This window comes from Lonchura striata, chromosome 3 (genome assembly GCF_050655825.1).
Source record: "Lonchura striata isolate lonStrDom1 chromosome 3, ASM5065582v1, whole genome shotgun sequence".
Lineage (NCBI taxonomy): Eukaryota > Metazoa > Chordata > Aves > Passeriformes > Estrildidae > Lonchura > Lonchura striata.
The window spans coordinates 31,315,080-31,339,773 of NC_140705.1; the positions used below are offsets into that span (position 1 = coordinate 31,315,080).

At 38.8% G+C, this 24,694-nt stretch overlaps 1 protein-coding gene across 14 annotated transcripts in view; it reads left to right on the plus strand.

Annotated features, from left to right (window-relative positions):
- The first annotated feature begins 237 nt into the window (after positions 1-237).
- Positions 238-24,694, plus strand: part of SENP6 (SUMO specific peptidase 6) — a 72,656-nt gene continuing 48,199 nt past the window's right edge. For 4 of the 14 annotated variants that reach the window (XM_021553641.3, XM_021553649.3, XM_085576418.1 and 1 more), the window contains exons 1-2: positions 745-865; positions 18,737-18,830. In XM_021553641.3, the coding sequence (XP_021409316.3) occupies positions 814-865; positions 18,737-18,830 (146 nt within the window). In that variant the 5' untranslated portion in view covers positions 745-813. Of the gene's footprint in view, positions 384-744; positions 1,387-18,736; positions 18,831-24,694 lie in introns of those variants that run through there. The other 10 variants (XM_085576414.1, XM_085576415.1, XM_085576416.1 and 7 more) reach the window with 4 other exon arrangements.

Below are 24,694 nucleotides of genomic sequence, written 5' to 3' on the forward strand. Positions count from 1 at the left end.
TTTTTTTTTTTTTTTTTGTATTTCAGCTTCACGAGAAAGTTTTTTAAAACGTAAAATCACACATGCTAAAAAAGTCAAATGTACCCGGGGCCATGACTTGCAATTTCACTTTAGCTGGCGTGGCAACGCTGTGCATTTTGCAAAATCCAACTTTTGGATTTGAAAATGATCAGGCCACAGAAGATTTTAAGACTAAAAGGAATCTTTGAATCTTGCGAAGACCTTTTACCCCGAGCGTGAGCGAGGTGAGAGGCCGGCGGGCCCCAGCGCTCCGCCATGCGCTCCCGCACTCCTCTAACTTCATTCATTTTAGCCGAGCCACCTCCGCTCCTCCCAAAGCTGCTGCCTCCAGGCTGATGGAGGAGAGAGCGGCAGAGCCCGAGGTACTGCGGGGCGCGGCGCGGCCATTTTATCGTCCCGGGGCCGGCGGCTCGCGGGGCGGGCGGGCCGCGGCCGGGCCGGGCAGCGCCGCTCGCCGAGGCGCGGCCGCCGCGCGCTCCCGCCGCGCTCTCCCGCGCTCGCGGGGCCGCGTGCGGCGGAGTCCCGGCCCGGCCCGCCCCGACGGGCACCGACGGGCCGGCTGCGGCTCGCGGCGGAGGGAGGAGCGGGCGTGCCGCCGCCGCTTCCTCCCGCGCGGGGGCCGGAAGGCAGCGCGGCCCGGCAGCGGCAGAGGGCCGGGCCTCGGCGGTAGTGCCGCCGTTGCGGGTCAGCCACCCAGCCTTCCGCAGTGGGGGCGGGCAGGCCGGGGGAAGGGCCGGGCCCCGCCGCCGCGCTGGGCGATGGAGTGAGGGAGCGCTGCGCGGCAGCGGGAAGATGGCCGGTGGCGGCGGCGGCGGCGGCTGCAGAGACAGCTTGTTTCTGGAAGGTGCGTGCACGGCTGCGAGGAGGGAAATGTGGCCCGCGAGCCGCGTTTCCCTTCTGGCGACCAGTAAAGGGGCACGGCACAGACTGGGGAATGGGGGAGGCGGGCGTGTGAGTTCGTGTGGGGTGGGGGTTATGGGTCCCTTTTGGGTGCGACGACAATGAGAGGTGGCTTCGCGGTGGGGGAAGGGTGGCTGGCGTGGTTGGGTCTGGTTAAAGGAGACCTGCTTCTGAGGGAGGGCTTAGTGAGGGCGATTTGGTTCATTTTTCTTTATTCCCTCTTTCTTTCTTTTACTGTTCCGAGACGTTGGGAGTGCGGTGTTGCTTTCCTTTGTCGGGCAGCGCCGAGAGCAGCCCGGCTCGGTGCGGCGGGCGGCGGGCTGGGGCGGCGGGCAGGGTTAGCGCTGGGTGAGAGGGGAGGCCGGTGCCCTGCCCTCGGTCCGCTCCCAGGCCCCGGCCTAGCCCGTAGGCTTTGGCCCCACCATAAAATGAGTCTTCGCCTGCTCCTGAAAGGCTCCTGTAAAGGTTTGGGACTGAGTTTGATTTTGTGAGGGGGGTAATGCTTATAATTATGATAAATACGAAGGGGATAATGAACCTTATTACCTGCATTTGAAAGAAACCTTTTGCGTTTGTAAAGCTGTTGTTTTTTGTTTTTTTTTTTTTTCTTTTTATGTTATACGGTTTTGATGTCTTGAGGGCTTTTTTGTTTGTCACTATAAAGCTTTTAATTATAATGCAAGAAGTCTCCTGAAATTGGGATATTTTTAAACTTGAGTCTTTACTGTTTCTTTGATACATCAGAAAATTTACTACTGTAGTCTTGCAGAATTGCTCTAAGCACATGTCCTGATGGCAAAGACCAGTAGTCTGGTAAATTCTGCCAAATTACTATGATGATAACAAAGAAAAATTAATGGAATTAAATAGTCCTCCTAAGCAGAGTTTTCCAAGTCAGGAATTAATTTAGCATGGGGAGTTTACAGTACCTGTATTGCACAGAACATAACCTCTTGCAGATTTTCTCTTGCTGCAGGGTGTTATATATTGGCTTTTTATTAGAAGATATTCTGGAATAGACGTACTGTGTGGACAAAATACTGCTTGTTGTTTTGAATAATTAATCTGGAATTTTGATGTTCAGAAACTCTGGTTAATAACAGCTGTCATGTTGCCTCCCTTATACCTTTAAAGGATTTGGTGGTGAAATGCTGACACTCCATATTTTCCCTGGAGTCTCCAAAGACTATGGTGAAGTTTGTGCATAATGCTAAAAGTGTCAAGGTGATGACTAGTTACTGTCTTCTGTGTGCACCTTGAGTACTTCCTGGCTGGTCAAGTGGCTGAGAGAATAAGCATTTCATATGCAATATCCACACTTCTTTTGGTTGTGAATTCTCTTTCCAACAGCAGGAACAACACAATTGGATAGCATCTCCATTTGGAGCTTCAGTGTTCCATGATGGATGAACTGAGTTATCAGCTGGTTTTATGTTTCCCCATTATTTGGGGACACATTCATTTTAGGACTGATGATGTGATAGAAATCCTAAGAGTGCAGTCACATGTGAAGAAAATCTAGTGTAGATAGTGGTGACAAAAATTAATGGGGGTGGCCCAAGTCCAAATGGGACAGTTATACTTGGGCAGATTTAGTAAGAGCTGGTAAAATCGGTACTGATTTGAAGCAAAGGGAAAAGGCTTTCAGATGTTATTTGATAGGTACTTATTAGAGATATTTATAGAAAAAGTACAGTCATAGAATATCTATAAATATGTATATATACAGGAGTTTTTTGCAATCTGCAGTCTGGAAAGGTAGCATATTAGATCAACCTAATGATGTTAGAAGCACCATTACCCTAAGGCCAGACAAGCAGGAGAGTGCCAGATTTGTGAAACAAGTATAGTGGGGACAAAAAAGGGGGTTGAAGTGTGCAATGTAGGAGATACAGCAACCTCTCTTGCCAGATGATGGTTATTAATACATGAGCCTAGAGCTGTATCTATAACTTGTCTGAGTGTGTATATTTAATGGAGTCCTTTGAAGGCTGTATAAGCAACAACTAAAATTGTTTACTTAATGTTTTCAGAGGTGTTTTCTCAAAGACTGGTAAAGGGGAGGGGTAGGACTCCTCATCCCTGCCTTAAATGTGCATTATAGAAGAAGTCTGGGCAAAATGGATGTTAGCTGTATCACCAGTTAAACTCACTCTAATGGTCACTGTGCTGGTTAAATATATACCTTTGTGTGTGTGTATGCATACATGTAGACAGACATTTCTGGTGCTGTCCTGTTTATGTTGACAATCAGATTTAAGATAAATGTACAGTTAAGTGAAATAAATTACTTTTCAGTATGACAGTTGTTCAGAATTTTGGTTTTGATTCCACGTGTCCGGTGAGATACTGCTTTTCTTTCATTTAGTGTAACAGATGTTACTGTGAAGAAATATGTCTGTCATTCTACTATTAAAGTGCTTCCTCTTAACATTTTTTATTATTCTATTCTCCAGTAAAAACAAAATGGTCTTTCTGTGCTGCGCTCCCGCCCCAGATCCCTGTTCTCAGCCCCGGCTAGCTCTTCTCTGGGGCGAGGGCGGGCGATGGAGGCACCCTCCGCCGCTCCCAGCTGGGGTTTGGAGAGTGCCTTTGTGGGTTCCGGGCAGCGCTAGCAAGCCTCGCGGTGGTAAATGAAGAGCGGATCCTGCTGGGGGCTAAGTCCAAGTTTATTGTAGCCCAACGGGGCTAAATATTCCAGAACGGTGCCAGCCAACAGGAACCCAGACAGGGTTCTGACACCAGCTTATAAACTGTGAGGGAGGGGTAACTGACGACTAATGGGGATAGGGATAGGGGGTGGCTCCGGGATGGGGGGATATGGTGGGGTCCAATGGGGGAAGGATATGGGGGGAGCCCCAGGTCCTCGCCCAATCACCCAGTGCCCTGAGTAGAAGCTTCTGGATGGATGGGAAGGGGCACCGAGTGATAGACAAGGCACCCGGGAGGGGTAAAGGGAAAGGCTGCGCCTCTTCCAGGGTGATGGACAGCCACTGGAGAGGCAGGAAGGGAGGACAAGGCGGGAAAACTGGGGACAAACCAAGTTGTACATGGGGGTACAAAGGAATAAACCAATACATAATACAGGGATAATAAAACATACAAATAACGCAACTCCACATTTCTGGAAGGGTGTTCCTTGAATGATTGATTTGTTGCCTTTCTGGTAATACCATTCTTGAACATAGTGATTCATGTTTTTTGTTCAGTTCTGTGTATCTGATGTGCATAATTTTTTATGCTGTATTATATAGACTGTTTAATGGAAATGTGAAAAAGATCCCTAGGACTATAATGGACTCTTTTTAAAGCTGCATTTGTTATTCTGAAGCAGCGATAATAGTTAATCAGATATACTTGGATATACAGGGCCTGCATGGTTATTTCACTTGAAGTGCCAGGACTGTTAGAAATATGGAAAGTACTCTATTTTTGTTATTTAATCTAGATGTAATTGAAATTAGTAAAACTGTTCTGAATTTGCTTTTTTTAAAGTGATGTTTCAAAGTTATGGGCTGAACATGCAGAAATTTGGACTAACAAAGCATTTCTCTTACATGGGAATTCTTTCCTGATGTGGAGGAGGAGAAGTTTAGTGATTAGAATTTTGTGTCTGCAGTAGTTCCTGTGTTTTTAAATTGATAGTCACATCGAAAATATAAAGAATGGTAGGCAAACTCATTTGGACTTAAGGAAGGAGGCATGTTAAACCTGTGGGAATGGAGAGTACTGTTGATCATTACCTTAGAGAAGAATTGCAGGAACTCTTGTTTTCTGCCTCCTTCACTATTACTGAATTGCAAGGAAATTGTAATTTCTCTTTTCCAACATGAAATTTAAAGTTTACTGATGTTTATGCAGTAGATAGTAGGTAAGCTTCAAAATATTTTCCAGAAGAATGGTGAAATGTATTATTCTTTCCTATTATTTATTTCAGTCTCCTGGTGGTTACAGTAATGATGCGGAGAACCATTAATGAATTTTCTTTTTGAGGACCTCCTTTCTAAGGAATGTTGCCAGTCCCTAGCTTCAGAGCTGTTGAGATATTTCAGTGCAGCCATGGCAGGAATTTGCTCAACTTTCCAATTTCTTGGCTACAGATTTTGTAATAACAGTAAACAAAACTATGTGGTCTACCTGTTAGCAGCAGTAGTATAAACTTCACAGTTGTCTGCCAAAGGACTCCAGAAGACTGCTTTGTTCTTCCTTCAGTTCACATGTAGAGAGTTGTCTTCACCAAAGCAACAGTTGTAGACTTATATGTTTTCTTAAAGGTAGCTGGGAGTCTGGGGTGGTACAGAAACATGCAGCTTTTGTGCATTAGTGTAGAGTTACAGACCTACTTTTTGAAGTGGTGGTAAGCCCCTCCTCTCTTTTTTTGTTTCTGTTTTTAATCATACTGAGAAATCTCTGACTGGAATAATACAAATTAGGAGGGTAGGGTGGCATTTATATTCAGGTAGAACACTTGAAATTACATGCCAGACTTTTCTACCTGCAAGACTCTTCTCTTTATTTTTCTCTTAACAGTGAAATTTAATTATTAATTGTTTTAATTGTTACTAATAAGTCTCTGGTGCTTTGTTTGTGATCTAATGGAGATTGTGATTAGCTTGAAAATGTGGGAAAGAGTTGTTTCAGCTATCATTGATCTTCTGTGTCTATATGAACTCCTGCTTTATCCTGTTGAATACTTCCCTGTTTACATCTGTTCCCTCAATGTCCAGACAGCTTCGTTTTCTTGAGAGTGGTTGTTTTTGGTTTTTTTTAGTGATAAAGTGTGAAGTTTGTGACTTTCATAGCTTGTTTATATATCCCAGTCCTTTGACCCATTCAGATTTTTTTTTTCCAGCCCTGCACATGTATCTTCTTAGACTTGAAGAATGTTCAGCTGTCCTGTCCAGTGGTTTTGAGAATAGGAAACCTTCTGACTTGAGTAACAGGTTGTTTTCCATGAATGAAACTCGCTTGTTGAGAACTATTTCTCAACAAAGTCAAATTGAAAACATTTCTTACTGTCTTTTTTTTTATATATATATGCCAGACTAACTTGGCTGATAGGTGGCATGAAATATTAGGAAAGACAGGGCGCTTCTTAAAGTATGTAGAAAGATACTAAAAATGAACCTAATTTATCTATTACTGCTCTCTAACATATGTTGCAATAGGCTTGGGAGCACATTCTAAGGTAAAAGTCTGTGTCTCAGTCCTCTTCCACATCATTACCTCCTTAATTTTCAGACAGGATTCTAGGAGCCCAGGCTTGTCCTGAACTTTCTGAAGTGTAAAGGATCTGCACAATTTTCTGGTTTTCATTGTGGAGGCATTTAGTATTTGGTAGTTTTTTCAAAGTAACTGCTGTTCTGTAAGTTTTCTCAAAGTGGGACATAGAAGCTTCTGGTGTAACTGCCTTGTTTGGCATGTCTCATCCACTGTTTTCTGGCTTTTGGATTTGGTAGTAAAATCTGTGAAATTTGCTCACTCCATTAGGCAGGGAAGTCAAAATTAGTGTCCCTGAAGCAAAGGTTTCAGTGTTGCCTGAGCATGGTTCAGTTTGCTGCTCACTGGTGTTCCTTCAGTGGCTGAGCAGTCAGGGTCAGGACAGCGAGAGGGCTTGGGGCACAGGACAGCATATACCTTCATCTCTGCGTGTTGCAAAGAAAGGATTGGAAAAGTGTGCAGGATAGCTTTCTCAGCTGCAGGAGACTGAGAAAGCAAACAAAGATGGAGGTGTTGTGGTGGAGGCTATTGTAGAGATACTGGGAACAAATCTGGGTTTGGGGAAAAAGGACAAATGTAATTCTCTTAACTTGGCTTTTCTAAAAGGCACTTGCACTGGGGGTAAGGGGAGCATATGTGTTAAGCTCCTTTCTTTTGGCCCATATTTTGGCACTCACATGGTTTCAGTTTGGAGGTTTTTTAAGGTAGTGATAGTTTTACATAGGTTGAAATCCGTCTTAATGGGCTGTGCTTACTTTCTATGAAGAAAAATTAAAACATCAGTAGAATATTATTTTTCTTATTATATAGAATTAAATTTGTTGGCAGCTTTATTTTCACATTTAATTTTTAACAGCATTTGTTCCTAACTTCCTGTTTCCATGTTCAGCAGCCTAGCACGCCTAATACCTAATACTTTCAGGTTAAGATGACCTTAAGATGTAATTAAGTCAGAATCGGTGTCTGAGTGTCACATTAGTGGGTGTGACTGCAATTTGGAAACAGAGCTACATGTACTTTCCACCACCCTGGAGACTTAACACTTTCTTGCCAGAGAGATTGAATTTGCTCTGTTCTGTCTTGCCAGGTTGGCACTTTGCCAAACTTCTCATTGAAGGTTAACTAGTAGATGCAGGACAATGGCTGGGATGGGGGAGAGCATACAGCCTCTCTTTTATGTGTGAGAGAAGAATAGGACGTTTCCTGTTCCATCTCTGCCTGGTGATCTGTTAAGTCAGGCTAAGGTGTAATACATAGCTTAAACTTTGTAATAGGTATTTTAGTGTAAGAGCAGCTTTATTCTGCCCAAGGAGACCAAATTATTTTAAATAGCAGGTTATTTTCTGTGAAGAACAAGGTTATAGTGAAGGCTGGAGACTGGAGGGAATAAATGAACAGGCTGTGGTTATTTCTTCCCAGGTTGGTCAGTAGGCCTTTAAAAAGTTTTTGTTAACAGACAAAGGATGTAAGCCCTGTAAGAGGCAAGGAAACGTTTCTGCATGGGTGTCCCAGTAATTCCTATGAAAGAAGAATTTGGAGTGAAAGATTTTGCAGTATCTTTCTTTGAGTTAATCTTGAGTATTATGGAAAAGAGCAGTGATAATTCAAAACTCCTGGCTTTTTGTTTGTTTGTTTTAAGATCATATGAGCTGGAGCAAAGTCTCTCAGTTCATATCTCTGTGAGATTTTGGGGTTTTGTTTATTTTTATTTAAGACTTGCCACAACAATGTTTTAGGAATGAAAAATACCAATAATACTCTGCTGGAGAGGTAAAACATATTACTGTATGACATGATTAATAATATGTAATCTTACAAATTTATATCTGTAAGAAACAGCTGCAAAATATTTATTTTATGAGTATGTTTTTATTCAATGTCATACAATTGTTTCATTTGTACTAAAATTCATTCTAGTGATGTATTTTTATTAATGTCATAGGATATAATGTTGTATTTGTTTGACATGTACAATTTTTATGGCTCATTTAGCAAAATATGAGTATCCTGCTGATGACAGAATTTAATACAACAGTCTAACAGAAAGATTATTCAAGAGTCCATTAGATGAGAATTTGAACTATGCAGATGTTAGGTTTCATATTTACAATTGCCTTTGTAATTTCTGAGGCTCACTTCTAGAAACATTTACTAGAGTTTGTTGTAATTTTATTTCTACCAAGGCTTACTGCTTAAGAGACAAATTAAGGATCCTTTACAATTGGAAATGAACTTTCAAAAGTGAACTTTGGGATTATGGTGGCCCAGGTCCTGGTGATTGCAATATACCTGGCCCTGGGACAGTAAAACTTCAGTGGAGATTTTAGAGCTCTGCCGTAAGGCAAGTATGTTACAGAAAACTTTTTACTTGATAAAGTAAAAAGTTCTTTGTCATGTAGCAAAGCCTATGATGGAAAAGGCACTGCTCATTTGGTGGAAGAAAGACTCTGTCCCCTGTGACAGAAAGAACTTGCAGATCAAGGTAAAAAGGAGTTTCACGTTTGTATAGAAGTGGCTGAAACTCTGGTTGCAGGATGGTCACTTGTCGAGTTTGGTGTTTTGCTTTAGCTGTCTTTGGAGTGCTGTTTCTTGAAAAGTAGTTTTATAACTAGGTTCAATTAGCAAGCTGGTATGTGTTATTTTGTTAAAAATTAGTTGATAGCGGATCTTCATTTTTGTTGCTTTTATGAGTAGTTACTGAGAAAATGTTTGTTTTTCATGGGGTGTTAAAGTAAGTTTTAGCTTTTTAAAAAATAAAGCCTGTTTAGTGGTTGTTGGTATACTGTGACAGAGTTATCAGTCGTCAGTGCTTCTTAAATTCATTGCTGTTAGGTCTGGAGAAGTTTGGTACTTCCATTACAAAGATTTCTGTCACCTTAATGCAGTAGTCTAGTTGCATTGCTTCACTCCTTGCTGCACTGATGATTGCTAATTGTAAAGGGAGTTAAAGTACATAATGTATCTAGTCTGAGCAGAATGCTGTTGCCTGTATTTGTGTTGAATTTCTCTGATTTTTTTTTAAGAAACATAATGTGCATAGATCTTAATTGTACATGGATTTGCAGAGTCATAGCAAGACCCTGTGTGTGGGGCCATGGTGTATGGCCACGCAAGGAATTTGTGCCTGCAGTTGAGAGCACAGCCAGGCCCACTGCCGGGTGCTGCTCAGCAGGACAGAGCTGCTGCCCCTCCCAGAGACAGTGTGCTCCAGCTGTGCTGCAGTCAACACTGGCACCTCAGTGGCTGAACACTGGCTTCATGGCAAGTTGGCTGGAGGAAGTGAATTGACAGAAAACTAATCCTGGAGGTGAGGAGGAGTGTTGGTGGAGGTAGCCTATTCCTTTTCAGCCATATTAGAAATCCAGCTCAGCTGACTGCTGCCTTGTATGGATATGAAAGTTTGCCAGTGTCTCTAAGAATTGGAGAAAACTCCAGGTATTTAGCCTTTAGAGAAAGGGACATGCAAATATTTTTCTTGCCACATAGTTTAACCAACTCTTTCATCATCCTTTCCCTCCTCAATTTTTTTTTCTGAAATGTGCTTTTTTCATGTGACCAAATTTTTGAGTTTTTTAATTGAGGTTGTTGAGAATTTTTCTATGCTTTATTTGCTGTCCATTTCTTGTAAATTTTGAACAATGGACAACATGGAAGTCTTGTTCTTTCTTCGTACTTCAATTACATTTAGAGTTTCTTCTTATGGAAGAAACATTTCTTGTGGAAATGTTCAAGGACAGGCTGGATGGGGATCTGAGCGACCTGGTCTAGTTGAATGTCTCCCCCCTGACTCATGGCGGCAGGGCTGGAAATAGATGATTTTTAAGGTCCTTTCCAACTGAAACCATTCTGTGATTCTTCTGTCCTGCATATGCAAGTTAGGTTCTTGGAGAGATTGTGGAACCTTTCTGGACTTCTAATTTCTGTATGTTTTTATAAAGGGGATAGTATCTATCTGACATCATCTATGACACTTTACAGGATAAAACCAGAAGTATTAAATAGTACAAATTCTTTTTTTCTTCTTCCTCTTAGTATGTAGATACAGTGCTTTATTTCAACCTGATGTTCCAATTTCTGCAGCAAACGTAGAAACCGTCTCGAAGTGTCAGTTGCCTAATGTCCAGGTAGTTTGGCTAGGTTATTAATCTTACTCTGTATGTAACTGCCTTTCAGCACTTTCTAAAAATAGTCTGCCATTTGTTTAGTGCTGCTGTATTCTCAGTTGCACAAACTTAGGTTTTATATGAAGATGGATCCCATGATGCATAACAAAGTGTGCAAATCACATGCATAATATACTGTAAGGTTTCCTGCTGTGTTTTGCTCATCTTCTAACTATTCCGGTGTTCAGAATTTGAGATCATCTGTGCTTAATGCAACATACTGATTTGCCACAGAAATTATATTCTGGAATTCTTGTTCAGCTGTAATCTTCTTCTAAGTGGCTTGTTAGCTTTATATTTTTTTCATATTTTGAGAGTGAATTGGCAGTTGAGAAATTGTTTTTAGGCTAACCTCACCTTTTATCCTCTATTTTTATCTATGAAATAGGAATATACCTCTCTTAGACTTAATTTAAAAACAACAAAACTTTCTTCCTAATTTCTGAATTTTTGGTTTATCTCCAAGTGTAGCAGTAGAGGTCTTAGGTAGGTAAAGAATTCATAATGCTAGAGATGAAAAAATTACTTTTTTGTTTGTTTCTCCTTTTTTCCTGGTTTATTGTTAGCTCCTGCTTTTGATGTTACTCAAATTTTATTTTACTTGTGTGGAAGGTTTGAGTGGTAGTCTGACTTACTGAGAGAGGGAAAAGAAGTGACTGATGTACTCCTTTCTGGAAGTTTTTGTGATGGGAGTGCAGTTGCTTTAGGGGATGCTTTGTACCTGTGAGTAGTCACTGGTTTTACTTGATAGCTAGCTGGTTCAGATGGGTTGGAGCATCCTGTTCAAGCCAGACCCAGTTAGCGCAGGTTGCTTGGGGATTTGTCCAGTCTCTATTGCCTCTCGGGTCAGTGTGGTTCACTCTTGAGCACACACGTAGTAAAGAGTAAGTTCTGTCTTTTGCAGACTAGCCTGTAGTTCACCAGATTACCCTAGCTGCCCTTCTTGAAGGGCAATGATGTTTTTCCAGTCTTTGGGTTCAACTGGCTTAAGTGTTCCTTAATCACGTCTTCATTGTCAATGGGTGATAATGCATTCTCACAGATACTGCTGATAGAGGTGAGGAACTGTGAAGTCAGAAGACAGAACTTAGCAGTGAAATCTGGGATGACAAAAAAATGGATCATTTCCTTAATATTTTTTTTTCACATCTATCATTATTAGGTTTTTGTCTCATTGAGCATAAAATGCCCACAATTTTCTATAGCATTCCTTTTGCTGCTGTTGTAAACAAAGAAGGCCTCTTGAAGTACTTCTGCATTGTTTTCTGATGCTGTCACAAGAGCAGCATCCTTGGGTGGGATAGATACCTCTATACCTTGGTTGAGAGAATAAGTAGAAAAGGTGAAGAAGCATTAGTTGTCCATTGTGTCCATCACTGGTATCTAGCCAGATAAACTTTCAAAGGCATCACAGAGAAAATGTGTAACATCAAAGCTCTATCCTTTCATCCTCCTCTCTCCTTGTTAATACTTAAAAAATGTTAAACAGTTCAGCAAATGATCAAACTTAGGCAGTTCTGTATTCTTCAGTCTTGTCATCAGTGCAATAACCTGCAATGTAAGCAGCCCAATGTGCTTGCAAACCCTGAAAAACGCAGTCATTTACCAGAATATGTAGATGATTTCCATCTTTAAAGTACAGAACTATCATAAATGCTTTTTCAGGAGCATGAGCACTTTTGTCCAGGAATGAACGCTCTGTATTTATCATTTGTTTTCTGTGGACATCAAGTTCTTGGAAGGGTGTAGGCGTTTTTGTTAGCCAGCTTCACGTGCAAAGGAATGTCTGTGCTTGGTATCCATTACACTGGTATCATAGAACTTCATTATTAAACTGCGTCATGCAATATCTCACTTACTATCAGGTTAAGATTACTGCCTGTTACTGGAGGTGCTTTTGACTGTTTTTTTTTGTCTCTGCAGCTAATTTAGGGAGTGGAAAGTTAAAGCATCTTTTAAGCAGTAGATCTTTAAATCAGTTACATATAAATGTAGATTAGGCTACAATTCCATGGAAATTTCCTTGGTATCCATAGGATTTATGATAGTTTCAGTTCTTGGATGGACCTTACTTCTGCTGTGCTGTCGCAGCTACGCTATGTTAGTACAGTTGAACAGGAGGAGGGACCTGATATGGTCCCCTCCCCTGCTGCTCAAGGGGGTCTTGCCTGAATTAGTTTCCTTCCCCAGCTTTTCTGTCAGTGCTGACATATGCAGGGTACAGGACAGGAACAAGAATCTGCAACTCTTAGGAAGAGTGAAGGGCCTGTAAAACTCTTCATGTGCTGCTTCAGACTGTGAAAATACAACCTTACTGTGGTTACACAGTTGCCAGAGTAGAGCTGATATTATCAAAGATGGAAGAGAAAAGCTGTTTTGCATAGAAGCCTGTCTGGAAGAATAATGAAGCAATGGAGAAAGTAAAGTGAAAAATATTTCTGTGTCAAGAGTTTTGTGAGTACTTATACCCTCTTCACAATATATCTGATGACTCTAAATGAGCAACAGATTAGAAAGCTTAGAAGCATTCTTTTTCATTTATTTCAATATGAGTCTGAAGGCAATGAATCTGAGTACATTTAAATTAATTTACATTTTCTGTGTGAGCACTGCAGTATCTGATAAGTTGGTTGCAGTTGTGATGGTGTAAGTATTTGTAAGATGAGATTTGCAGTTTCTTTACCAGCAACTGGGGAAAAAGAATATAAACTTCAGGTATTCCTTAAAAAGCACCTGGGTCCTCAACCTAACCTTTGTTTGATCTCGATAGTGTGTTTAGGATGGTTCTTGTACACACAGAAATAGATGAAATTTCAGTAGACGAAAGACTTACAAAAGTTTCTATGTCTGTAATAGAAACCATGAAGTCTCTACTATTGTATTCTGGTGGGTGGTAGGGAGTTATTCTGGCAAACCAGTGATATATATGAAAAGGTTACTTTCCTAGAAAAGTTGGTCTTTGTATGGACAGTCAATGCGTCTGGCTTATTTAGGGAGTTGATCTTAGAAAATCATACAACAGTTAGGTGTGAAAGTGATCTTAAAGAGCATCTAGTTCCAGTACCCTTTCTGTGGACAGGGATACCATTGACTAGATCAGGTTGCTCAGGGCCCCATCCAGCCTGGCCTTGAACACTTTCAGGGGTGGGGCATGCTCCCAGCCTCTCTGGGCAACCTGTTCCAGTGTCTCACCACCCTCCCAGCGAAGTATTTCTTTGTAATACATCTAATCCAACCTGCCCTCTTTCAGTTTAAAGCCATTGCACCTTGTCCTGTCACTGTCTGTCCATATAAAAATCCCTCTCCTTTTTATAAGACACTTAAGGTAATGCAAGACTGCAGTAAGGTCTTTTCAAAGCCTTCTCTTCTCCATGCTGAACAATCACAGCCTGTCTTTTTGGAAGAGGTGCTCTCACCCTCTGATCATCTTTGTGTTCCTCGTCTGGACCCACTCTAACAGATCCACGTCTTTCTTAAATTGAGGACCTCGGAGCAGGATGCAGCACTCCAGGTGGGGTCTTATGATGGCAGAGTCATCTCCCTCAACTTGCTGGCCACTCAGCTTTTTGTGCAGCCCAGGATACGGTTGGCCTTCTGGGCTACCAGGGAGCAGTGTTGGTTCATATCCAGCTTTACATCCATGAGAACACCCAAGTGTTCTCCAGAGGGCTTCTCTCAGTGACTTCTCCCAATCTGTACTCATGTCTGGGATTGCCCCAACTCAGGTACAGCACCTTGCTCTTGGGCTTGTTGAATTTCAAGGGAAAGCCCACTTCTTGTGTTTGTCCAGGTCCCCCTGGATGGCATCATGTCCTTCCACTGTTTCAGCTGCACCACTCAGCTTGGTGTCATCTGCCAATTTGCTGAGGCTGCACTTGATCTCACCATCCCAAGAGTCAGGAGTGACTTGAGACACTTGTCACCAGTTGCCACCTGGACACTGGCTGTAGTTTGCTGTCTGCATCCATCCAGCCATTTCCTTGCCCACTAAATAGTCCATCCATGGCTTTCCAATTTGGAGATAAGGGCATCATGTGGAACCACATTAAAGGCCTTACAGAAGTGTAGGTAGATGGCATCTGTCAGTCTTTCCTTGTCAACCATTGATGTCATTCCATCATACAAGGCCACCAGATTGGTCAGGCATGATTTGCCTTTAGTTAAGCTGTGCTGACTTCCTTGGGTCACCTTGTTGCCTTTTATGTGCCTTGACCTGTTCAGGAGGATCTGCTCTGTGGTTTTTCCAGGCACAGAGGTGAGGCCCTCTAATCCTCTGCAGCTCCCCACTGCTACCAAAATCTTGCCACACAAACCCAGTACAGCATCACATACAAAACAATAAAGCAATAGGGATGTTTTTCTAGTGAGTTGTAGTATAGATTGGTGTGGAATGATTTGCCTTAGAGCATGAGGTACAAGATATGAAAAAAACTTCCAAGGTGATGTCTTTTGCTGGACACTAACACTTTACTAATTACTGGATATGTCACTTCTCATTTAGTGTTTTAGGCAGAATTTTAACAGATTATTTTTTTTTTTCCCTTTTGCAACTGCAAAATTTTGTTCCTTTTTCATGGGTATTCACTATGAAGTTTTTTTCCTTCCATTTAGGAATTGTTTAGCAACACTGTTGAATGACAGTAACTCCTGCTGAAGGAGTTTACAAACTGTGTCCCCACACAGTAATTTAAAGGTGTTGATCTGCTTGCTGACATTTTCCTACAAGCATATTTTGCTTTCTAATCCAAAATGTGATAATTGTGTTTTACACAAAAAAACTGTACAGGAATTTTTAAAAGTCTGGATTTAGGGTGTGGTTAATAATGACACAAATGTACTAATAAAACACACTATTTTTTCAGGATTTTTTTTAATTGGCTTATTAGAAATTACATGAAACTGTTGTTTAAAAAACAACAATATTTAAAAAAAAACAGTGAAATATGTCAGCTACACCTGTGTAACTTCTCTAATGAAATTCCAGGCACTTTCTTGGGCTCAGAAAGCCCAAGATACTTAGTCTGGTATCTCCCTTGGTATAACAGCACCAAAGGAAGGTAGTAGTGGGAGGAAAAATGAGAGTGAAATCTGCCTCCAGTATTCTGCCTGTCTTAGGCAGAGGTACAGGGATTACGTTCTCTTGACATAATATCTTGGGGTTAGCCCTGCTTCTTTTCAATATTTTCACCTCTGGTTACAAATGTGCCTTGTTGATTAAAAAGACCTTGAATAGTGCACATAGTGAAAATAGCATCATTTGGGTTCCAAATTTAAGTCTTAGTATGAAAGAGTCAGCAGCTTAGCCTTAGTAACAGATTACTTGTTACACCCTTTAAAAAAAAAAATTCCTGTATGGAATTAGATACCAAGTGGCTGTTCAGATCGAGTAACTGAGGTGAACACTGGCTAACATGAGGGTATAAATCTAGAGTTACATTTTTGTTAGGACCAAGAGTGCTAGAAAGAGTGAAAATTGATGTAGAGTTGAATGAGCAAAACTGGGATACTGAGACATTTTCCATGGATAGCTGCACTGATCAGTAGCACTGGATGAACTGTCCAATACAAAAATGCTTAATTAAAAGAAGAATTAGAGAAAATACTAAGAAATCTTTTGAAAAAGAAAGAAAATATGCATCTGGAGTGTAAAATACTTGTAGCCAGCTTGGGAGTTATTTAAAGGTATAGGAGACTTTACAGCATGCATGCTAGTTGTTTAAGTAGATTTCAAAAGGCTCCCCAAATGCTAAATGCCTGGCTAAACAGCAGAGTAAGAGATAATATCTGAAATAAAACATCATAGTTCTTGAATCAGATCTTTTATCTGAGTAATGAAAATAGACATTAATAAAAAAGCTGGTGGATTTAGCCTGTAATTAAAATGAGGTGGGGGAAAAATTGATTAGTAACTCCCAAAAGACATAAAAACTATTGGTAAGTATTTCTTCAAACTCAGCAGGAAAGTTTGAAGAGTGTCTGGAGGATCAGTAGACAACTCAGTTGAAAAAGATGGCTTTGGAGTATGTAAGGTCATAGCTGAATAGTGGAATTGCTTGCACTCACTTTGGCAACACTTAGAGAGCTCTTCATGCCAGAATGTTTCTTAATAAGGAATGTGACAGAGTGTACGACTCAAAATGAAGCATCAGTGGAAGAAATTGCAGTACATTGAGCAAACTGTGAACAAGGCATCATGATCAAATGGCATTAATCCAAGTGTTGTAAGAGGAACTGGGGGATAAAGGAGCTAATGACTGCAGTGTGTTGCTTGTGGTTAGCATCATATTTCTGCTACAGGTAAGGAGGGTAGCTAGTGTGATATCAGCATTTTAAAAAGCAGTAGAGGTATTTGAGGAACTTTACATCAGTGAGCTTTGTGACTATGGAACCTGAATTCATGGAAATTATAATGGAGACCAGAATTGATTTCATTGTTCCGTCTGTAAACTCATTTATCAAAGGCTTTGGGAGAGTCTGAATTACCTCTGAATAAAATGGAAGATTTCATAAGAAACAATTGGGAAGAGATAGAAAGAGAGGGCAAAAAATGTTTGTTTTGTTAATAGGAGTAACCAGCTGAAATGCACAAGCATCTCTAACATTGGTACACAGTTAAAAGGAAAAGGTGACAAAGTTAGTACATGTTTAAACTATACTTGGGTTAGTATAATGCCTAACTATTTAAAGAAGGTTGTAAATGGTCAGGTTTTGAATTATGTGGGTTGAAAATGTATACATGAAATTCTGTGTAGGTGAATGTCAAATTATCTAAGCGAATGAGAAGTAAAAAAATGGCATTTTTGTAGGTAACAGTTGGCTCTGAAGTGCTTCTTAACCAATCACGAGTGAAAGATGGAATTATCTGCTACCTAAAGATCAATGCAGTTCTCCTTGGCAGTGAAAACAGCAAATCAAATGTAATGATTTATTAGAAAAGGAACAAAGAACAAAACAGAAACAACACTGTGCATCTGTAGATATTCGTGTGATGTGTGCATCTCAAGTATTCCTCATAGTGTTGTGTATCCTCATCTCAGAAGGGTACAGTAGACAAGAAGAGGTTCAAAGAAAAGCATCAACAGGGATTTGAAGGCATGAAACAGGTTTCATGTGAAGAAAAATTAAGCTGACTCATTTTTTTCTTTGTACTGCCTGGGAAAGGAAGACCATGAAAGAACACAACAGTAATCTATGCAGTCATGAGGGAATAGGGAGGGGTTACTTATTACTGTCTTCCAGAGTACATGGACTGGAGAAGTAGAGTACTAAGAGTAAAAAGTGGCAGATTGAATCAGAATCAGCTAAAGGAGATGCTCCTATAATTAAGCTGAGGTACTTTCTGCTGCAAGATGGTGTTGATTCTGTAAAGCAGTCTTGATTAAAAAGCAAGCAGGGAGAAGAAAAAGGTAGAAAAAGCTGTTAAACAGAAAAATATGTGTTTAACTTACCTATGGCTCAGGAAGCCTGCAGTAGATAGAGGTTGGAAACAGAAGTTGAATATGCAATAAATATTTCTGTGTGCATTGTTTTTACTTTATCCTAGACATATATTGTTGGTTGTGATTTTCTTACTCTTTTCTATTGAGTATATTCCAACAGTGTAAAGACAAATGTAGTAAGAAAAAACACTTAAATTAAAAAAAAAACTTAAATTAAACCAAAATCAAAGCAACTGTATAGTTTGTCTCACACAGAATTTATGAGAGACAGCTCTTAATTGCAGCATTTAGGGCCCAGGGGGAGCAGTGCCTTGCTTTAATGAGTGCTGCCTCCATGCTCTGGAACACCTTCACTTAAGAATACGCCATGCCATGTTATTATATTAAAGTCTTCATAAGGGTGGATATTGTAGTACAGAGATCTGAAATTTCATGTAGTATGACAAAGTTGTTACTTAGTTGATGCTAACACTGAAATTTTAATTTGTGTTGTATGTTAATTCAAAGTGCCAGATCTTGAATTAAGTCAGTGCCAGATGTTGAGTTAAAAATCCAGCATATTATGTTGAAATTGTACTTCAGACAATTTGGAATTGTTGCTTTTATATGGAAAAATTCAATATATATTTGGTTATTAGTCATGTAAATAATACATTTTAGGAGCCTTTCTATGTGTGGCATGCAGTTCATATCAGAGAAACTACCCTTAAATTTATGGGTATCAGTAAAACAGTTGAAAACACACAACCTCAGGTCATAATTTTTAATAGCTTGCTAACTTACTGCTAATAAGATGTTGACAGATTCTTTTATTTATTTAGGGATATAATGATCACCACTGCATTCATTGATGGACTTACTGATCAAATAACAGTTAAACACTTCAATAAAATAAATACTGGGGGGAAATACATGCATCTGGTTTACTCTAGTTTCTGTTGATTAATAACTCAGCTTGAAATCAAGACTTATCTTAACTTCTTCTCATTTCAGCTTTGGATAGATCACAGTCCAAGAGAGATGGAGGTTTTAAAAGTAATTGGAGCTTTGATCATGCAGAAGAAAGTGAAGGAGATGCAGAGAAAGAGTAAGGATGCTTTTATCTAGACTATTGAAAGTATAAATGTGTATTTATAATTAAATTATAATTATTTTTTGTAATTTATGAATTAGAGACAATATATAATATCTTAAACTTCCAGTGATTAAGAAAAATTATTTCAAATAAGTTACTCTTTTAAATAGTATTGCTAAATAGGAGTTCATTATAATATGAGCTTTTTTGGGAAAATGGGGCTTAAAACACAGGGCACAGTACATTTCACAAGAGTTGCAGTTGTCTTTGGAGCTTCTGTGTAAGTCTAAGGAACGCAGATGAGCAATATGTGAGCATGCAGAATAAGGAAGTTGATAGGCAGGGTATCTAAGCAGCTTCAGCTTTTCCTTCCTTTAATGATGATGCTACTCAGAACTTGACAGTTACGGTTCAAGTACTGCAGTAGCTTTAGGCCTTCATCAAGTTAAATTGAGCGTAAAGATTCTAGGTTTTTCTTCCTCTGTGTTTATTTCAGTGAAAGGAGTTAAGGGTGGTTTTTTGTTTTTTTTCCTTATAATTTAATCTGTTACTTGGTATGTCTGGATTTTGGCTAAAACTTTAATCTCATGTGTATAGTTTGAATGCATTCTTTGTCCTTGTGACATTTTATTGTTATTAATGTGTTTTCTCTATATTAATGTCTTTATTTCCAAAATGACTAATGAATTATTAAAAGAACAAGTGTCATGCACAAAGAATTAATGTCAATTTATTTGTTGTTCTTAGATATTTGGAGAGTAGGACCTGCAAATTTGAATGGTATGCTGTGGTTCTCTAGTAAGAAGTCACAGAATTCTGTGATAAAATACAAAAATAATTATCATCTAATATTCTGCCAAATACTGTGCATTGGAAGAGAGGTAGCAAAGTAGATTTAACCACAGAGGCTGCAGCAGCAGACTATGCTGTAATCTTAATAAAACATTAAGAAATGTGAAGTTTTAATAATTAAAAAATGAATGCAGGAGCTCATTAAAGTGTGAAATAAGCATTAAGAGCTCTTGTCAAAACAGAACTGTATTGGAAGTTAGAAGCACTTTTTAAAGGGTTCATAAACTACAGGCATTTTAGTTTTATAAAATTAAGGTCATGTTGTTCCCTAGCAACTTTACATCCATTCATAGTGCACACAAATATGTTTTAAGTATAAGGGCAGTTACTATTTCCATTTTACTTGCCTTCAGAAATAAGTCACATTTGACAACATAGCAGCTTTTTTTTTTTCTGCTAGTAGTTTACTGCTCTTTTCCATTTGTCTCAAGCTGATGTTGACTTAAGAACATAGAATGAAAAATGTATAAAGTAAAAAGTTAGAATAATTAAAGTAAAAAGTTAGAATAAAAATAAAAGTTAGAAAAATTATTATGAGACATAATCTTTATGTAATTGTATCTGATTTTAAGATTGTATATCTGGGTGATTTTTCATTGCTTTCAAATATTCTCTACAATAAGCAGTTTTCCCATAGCTACAATTGAATTTTTATTACCTACTTAGATCATTTTTTATTTGCTTTTATATCTGTGAATTATGCAGAATCTTATTCTGAAGTATAAATAGAAGAGTAGTTGAAAATTGATTTAAACTGCAGATCTTATCTTCTTTACTTACCCATTCTCTGATACCATTTGAGGCAATTTTATTCCCTCCAAGCAGCCACATGTTTTAGGATGCCCACGTATTTACTTTTGGTAACACGTGGATTTGTTTATCTTAAAGACATAGTGAGGTTTTAGCATTTTGAAATAATTTGTGTTTTTTGCTTTTCTGATGCATCTTTATTTCATATAGCAAAATACTGACAAAAGGGAATCTTTAGAAAACAAATAATAGTAAATTTTCCTTCTTTTTTATTTCTAAATTTCCTTTACCCCTAGTAGAACATTTCAAAGATTAGCAGCTTTAATTCATATAATCGCTCCAGAATAAAGCTTTGTGTCCCTCCCAGTATTTTGAGTATATTGTGCAGTAAGTAGGTATTTGCTATAGTGTGCTGATACTAACTACAATGTTTGACTCATAGATGGTTTCTTTGTGGAGAGAGCTGTGAGTCTGAAGCAAGCAGCTGGGTGCATCTCCTGCTTGTTGTGGAGGCACAGGGGTTACAGTGCCTGACTTTATCACAGTTTTTCCCTCTTAATGGCAGACACACACTAGGTTTGTTTTGAACTTGCCTAAGAATAACATCTCAGCACTTAAAGGAGTGGCTGTATTCTTGTATTACCCCGTGAGACCTGTGTAATGATGTTGCTCAGCACTGGATGCCTGCTTGGATGATCTTTTCTTCAGTGAAATGAACACAAAGTATGTGGTTAATGACCTCCTACCACAGCAATTTTTAGAACAGGTAGATTATTTTGAAAGAAAACTTACTTGGGAAGTAGGTGAGGTGAGTCATAATGGTTAAGATATCAAGTAATGAACACAAGAAGACTAAAGAATATCTGTAAACTGAAGAAGGTTTGGAGAAATAATAATCACCCAACACTATATAAATTTAAACTGATGCTAGAGTTGATACTCAGCATGGAGAAAGAGTTATAGAAATTGAGACTGGTAATTAACAAGTATCTTATCCCAAGGTAAACACTTACAGATAATACTCCATCAACTTGAAAGAGTAAAAGCAATATTTTTGATGTTCTAAAAGATTTGATTGATCTACTCAGGATGGTAGCAAGTGGCATGAGACTTTGTAATTGGAGATCCCATAGGAGATCTAACACTATGGAGAACAACAGAAGAAAAGACCAGTTGGTCAGCTGAGCACACTGAAATCTGTGTAGTCCACCACAGAATAAATGGTGTAAAATTAAGTTAATCCTCTGTAGTGGTAGATATGAAAGGATGGCAGATTTAAGCAAACCTGGCTGGAGTAATAGATTAATGGGATTAATGAAATGAACATGTTACAAGATGCTTTCTGGTGTTACAGTTTATTCTCTTGATGTGTCTTGGATAATTTATATTTACTGGCTTTGAAATATCTGTGTAAATGTTTTTGAAATATATCATTATGCTCCACAATGGTTTTGTAAATGGATGGGCCCAGATTTCTCTTGGCTGTCATACTGTTTTCTTTATAGTCTAGACTTCTGCCTTCAACTTAGATAACAGTAGCCTTATCAAAAATTGGGAATACAAATAAATGGGTCTAATATATTTGCACTACAGTGTCTTTACTAAACTGCAATTTTATTTCAAAAAGCTTTATTTTCTTCCCCTTCCATTTAAAGGAATAAAGCTCTTTTATCCATGTGTTGATAAACGGAAGAGTATTGTACTGTGTTATACATTTACATTGGCCATTGTACTGTGTTATATATTTACATTGGGCTGTTTCCACTGCTTATAATATTTGTATTACTTTGTCAAAAAACTCTCCCATAATTATATAGATGTTTTATACTTCTTTTTTTGAGCCTGTTAGTAGAGCACTGTAGCCTTTACATTGATGAAAACTTTTTAAATTACGGCTAATTTTAATGGAGTGGCACTGTAAATGAGTTAATTATACTACCACTTCTCTTGTGCCTCTGATAGTGCAGCTTTTTTAGTGTGCTGTCTACCACTATGTAATTTAAAACAAAGAATGAACACAGTGTGCTGTGAAGGCAAATACATCAGCCTGCTGGTTTTATATGTAATAGTTTTCAGAAAGAAATTCCAATTATGTTTGAAATGTGACTGGATCAGTCGATAGAAATGTGCTTGCAGCTTATTAGGGTGTAACCTCGATGGTCATCAGAGGTTTAAAGTTTGGGTTGCTTGTAGATAGTAATGCAAATTAGCCTGTTAATCTCAGCTGTCTAACTATTGCACAGTTCTTAATGTTTTAAAACATCAAATAAATGGCAAGTGATTAGAGGTGAGTAAACAGAATTTTTTTTCTTGTTCAGTACCTAAATAAGAATGTGTAATTGTGAAATCCCCTTAAGAACGCTGTGTAGGTAAATTACTTCTATTTTCCCCCCACTACTATTAGTAAAGAGTTAATTTGTTATAAAATTTTAAAGAATGTATTGAAAAGTTATGTTACAATGTGACAATAACCAGGAAACCCATGGTTCCCCGGTTAAAAGTGAGGGAGTGTAGAGACATCCAGCAAGACAACCAAGGTTTCATTTCGGGATGTTAAAAATATTGCTGACTGGTATGTCAGGGGAGTGGTATAGTGTTTGGTTTGGGTTGCTTTTGGTTTTTTCCTGCCTGTATAAATTGCATCATTGAAGCAGGCAGCAGGAAACATGTGATAGATGAGCAAATAGACATTGCTTGGTTGCTATGTATTCTGTTCTCTGAAAAAACAACCTTTCTGGTTCTGATGCATATGCTTCACATTCCTTAAGATCTAAATTGTATTGGTTCATTTAAAACTTCCAATTTGCTAATACTGCTCTACTCATTTTGCATGGTAAGAGTTACTCTTGTTCATTTAGATTTGAGCCTTGGCACAGTGTTTTGCTCATTTGCAATGTGTTAACTTTCTCTCACCTCCCCCATCAATTGCCCTTGGTTAAAATGGTTGCAGTATTGAAGCGTGTTGAAATCCTAAAAATATCTACACAGTACAAAGGTGTTTTGAAAATAGCCATCATTTTTGAATGACCTGAAGCTAAAGAACAGACACATTTCTAGAGGTGAAGTGATGTGACTAGGGCAGCACTGTAGGCAAATGCCAGAGCTGCAGATACTGTAGGTTGCTGCTCATGTCTGTGCTACAGGGTTGTGTTTATTTTTTAGGATGTGGAAAATTTCTGAAATTGTTAAACTTTGTGTCTACTGATGAATGTTTGAGAAGGCTCCGTGAGCCTCCCTTGAAAGGATGATTTGTTCTGAAAGAGAATTTTAAAAAAATGTTACAGGATGTAAAAATTTTAATATCCATGTGTAGTTTGTACAGAAGTACAACTGTACTTCTGTAGTTTGTACAGAAGTATAACTGCCTTTGTTTGAAATCAGTGATTAACCTACTACACTGTTTGTTTTACCATTGAGCACCTAGAATCAGGGTGCTCTGTAAATGAAAAGAAAACAGTGCCACTGGCTATATGTTCACATTTACATCATTCTTCCCTTTTCAAAATCAACTGTATGCACAGTCTTATCTCCTAAAGTTTCAGAGTCTGTAGATCTCACTCAACATTTTTATTTTATTTTTATTTGCTCTAGGAATATTTGTATTGCATAAGATGAAAGAATAAATTGTAACATGAAGGGAAGTATTGTGCATGGAAGAGGTTGTTAGGAACTTGAGAGATGGGGCACTGAGTAATTCATATTTATACATGAAGAGCTAAAGTCACTGTATGTATTGCAAGCCAGCATGTCAAGCTGACACAGCTAAGGAAAGTTTTTCTCTTGTGTAGTTCTTCCCTTTTAACACCTGGCATAACTGCTTTGATTTCAAGGAATTTCTGACTGAATGATCTTGATTAAAGCTTTTCAAACCGTGCAATTACAAGTTGGCCAAAAGTTGTATTTTTTTTGTCACCAACATAGGAGTAACCTTATGAGGATTGATGAGATGGAATTCTCTGCAGGTTGCTTCTCCTGCAAGCAAGAATACGTTAGACTAATCTAGCTGCTGTCAGTATGAAATGTGTGATTGGGGTTTAAATTTAAATAGTTAAGATTGTTTGAGGAAAACTGCCTGTTACTGGAAAAAATGGTATTGGAGAGGTGCTTTTTGTCTTTTTCCCATTCTGATGGTTGGGGATTCCATATATTGAAAGTGCTAAAAAAACACATTTTAGTAAGCAGAAGAACCAAACTCAAACTGAATATGTTATTTTTAGGAACGCATACTTTGGTAGTAATTGCTGTGGGGTAAAATGTAGTTACATTAAGTTCTT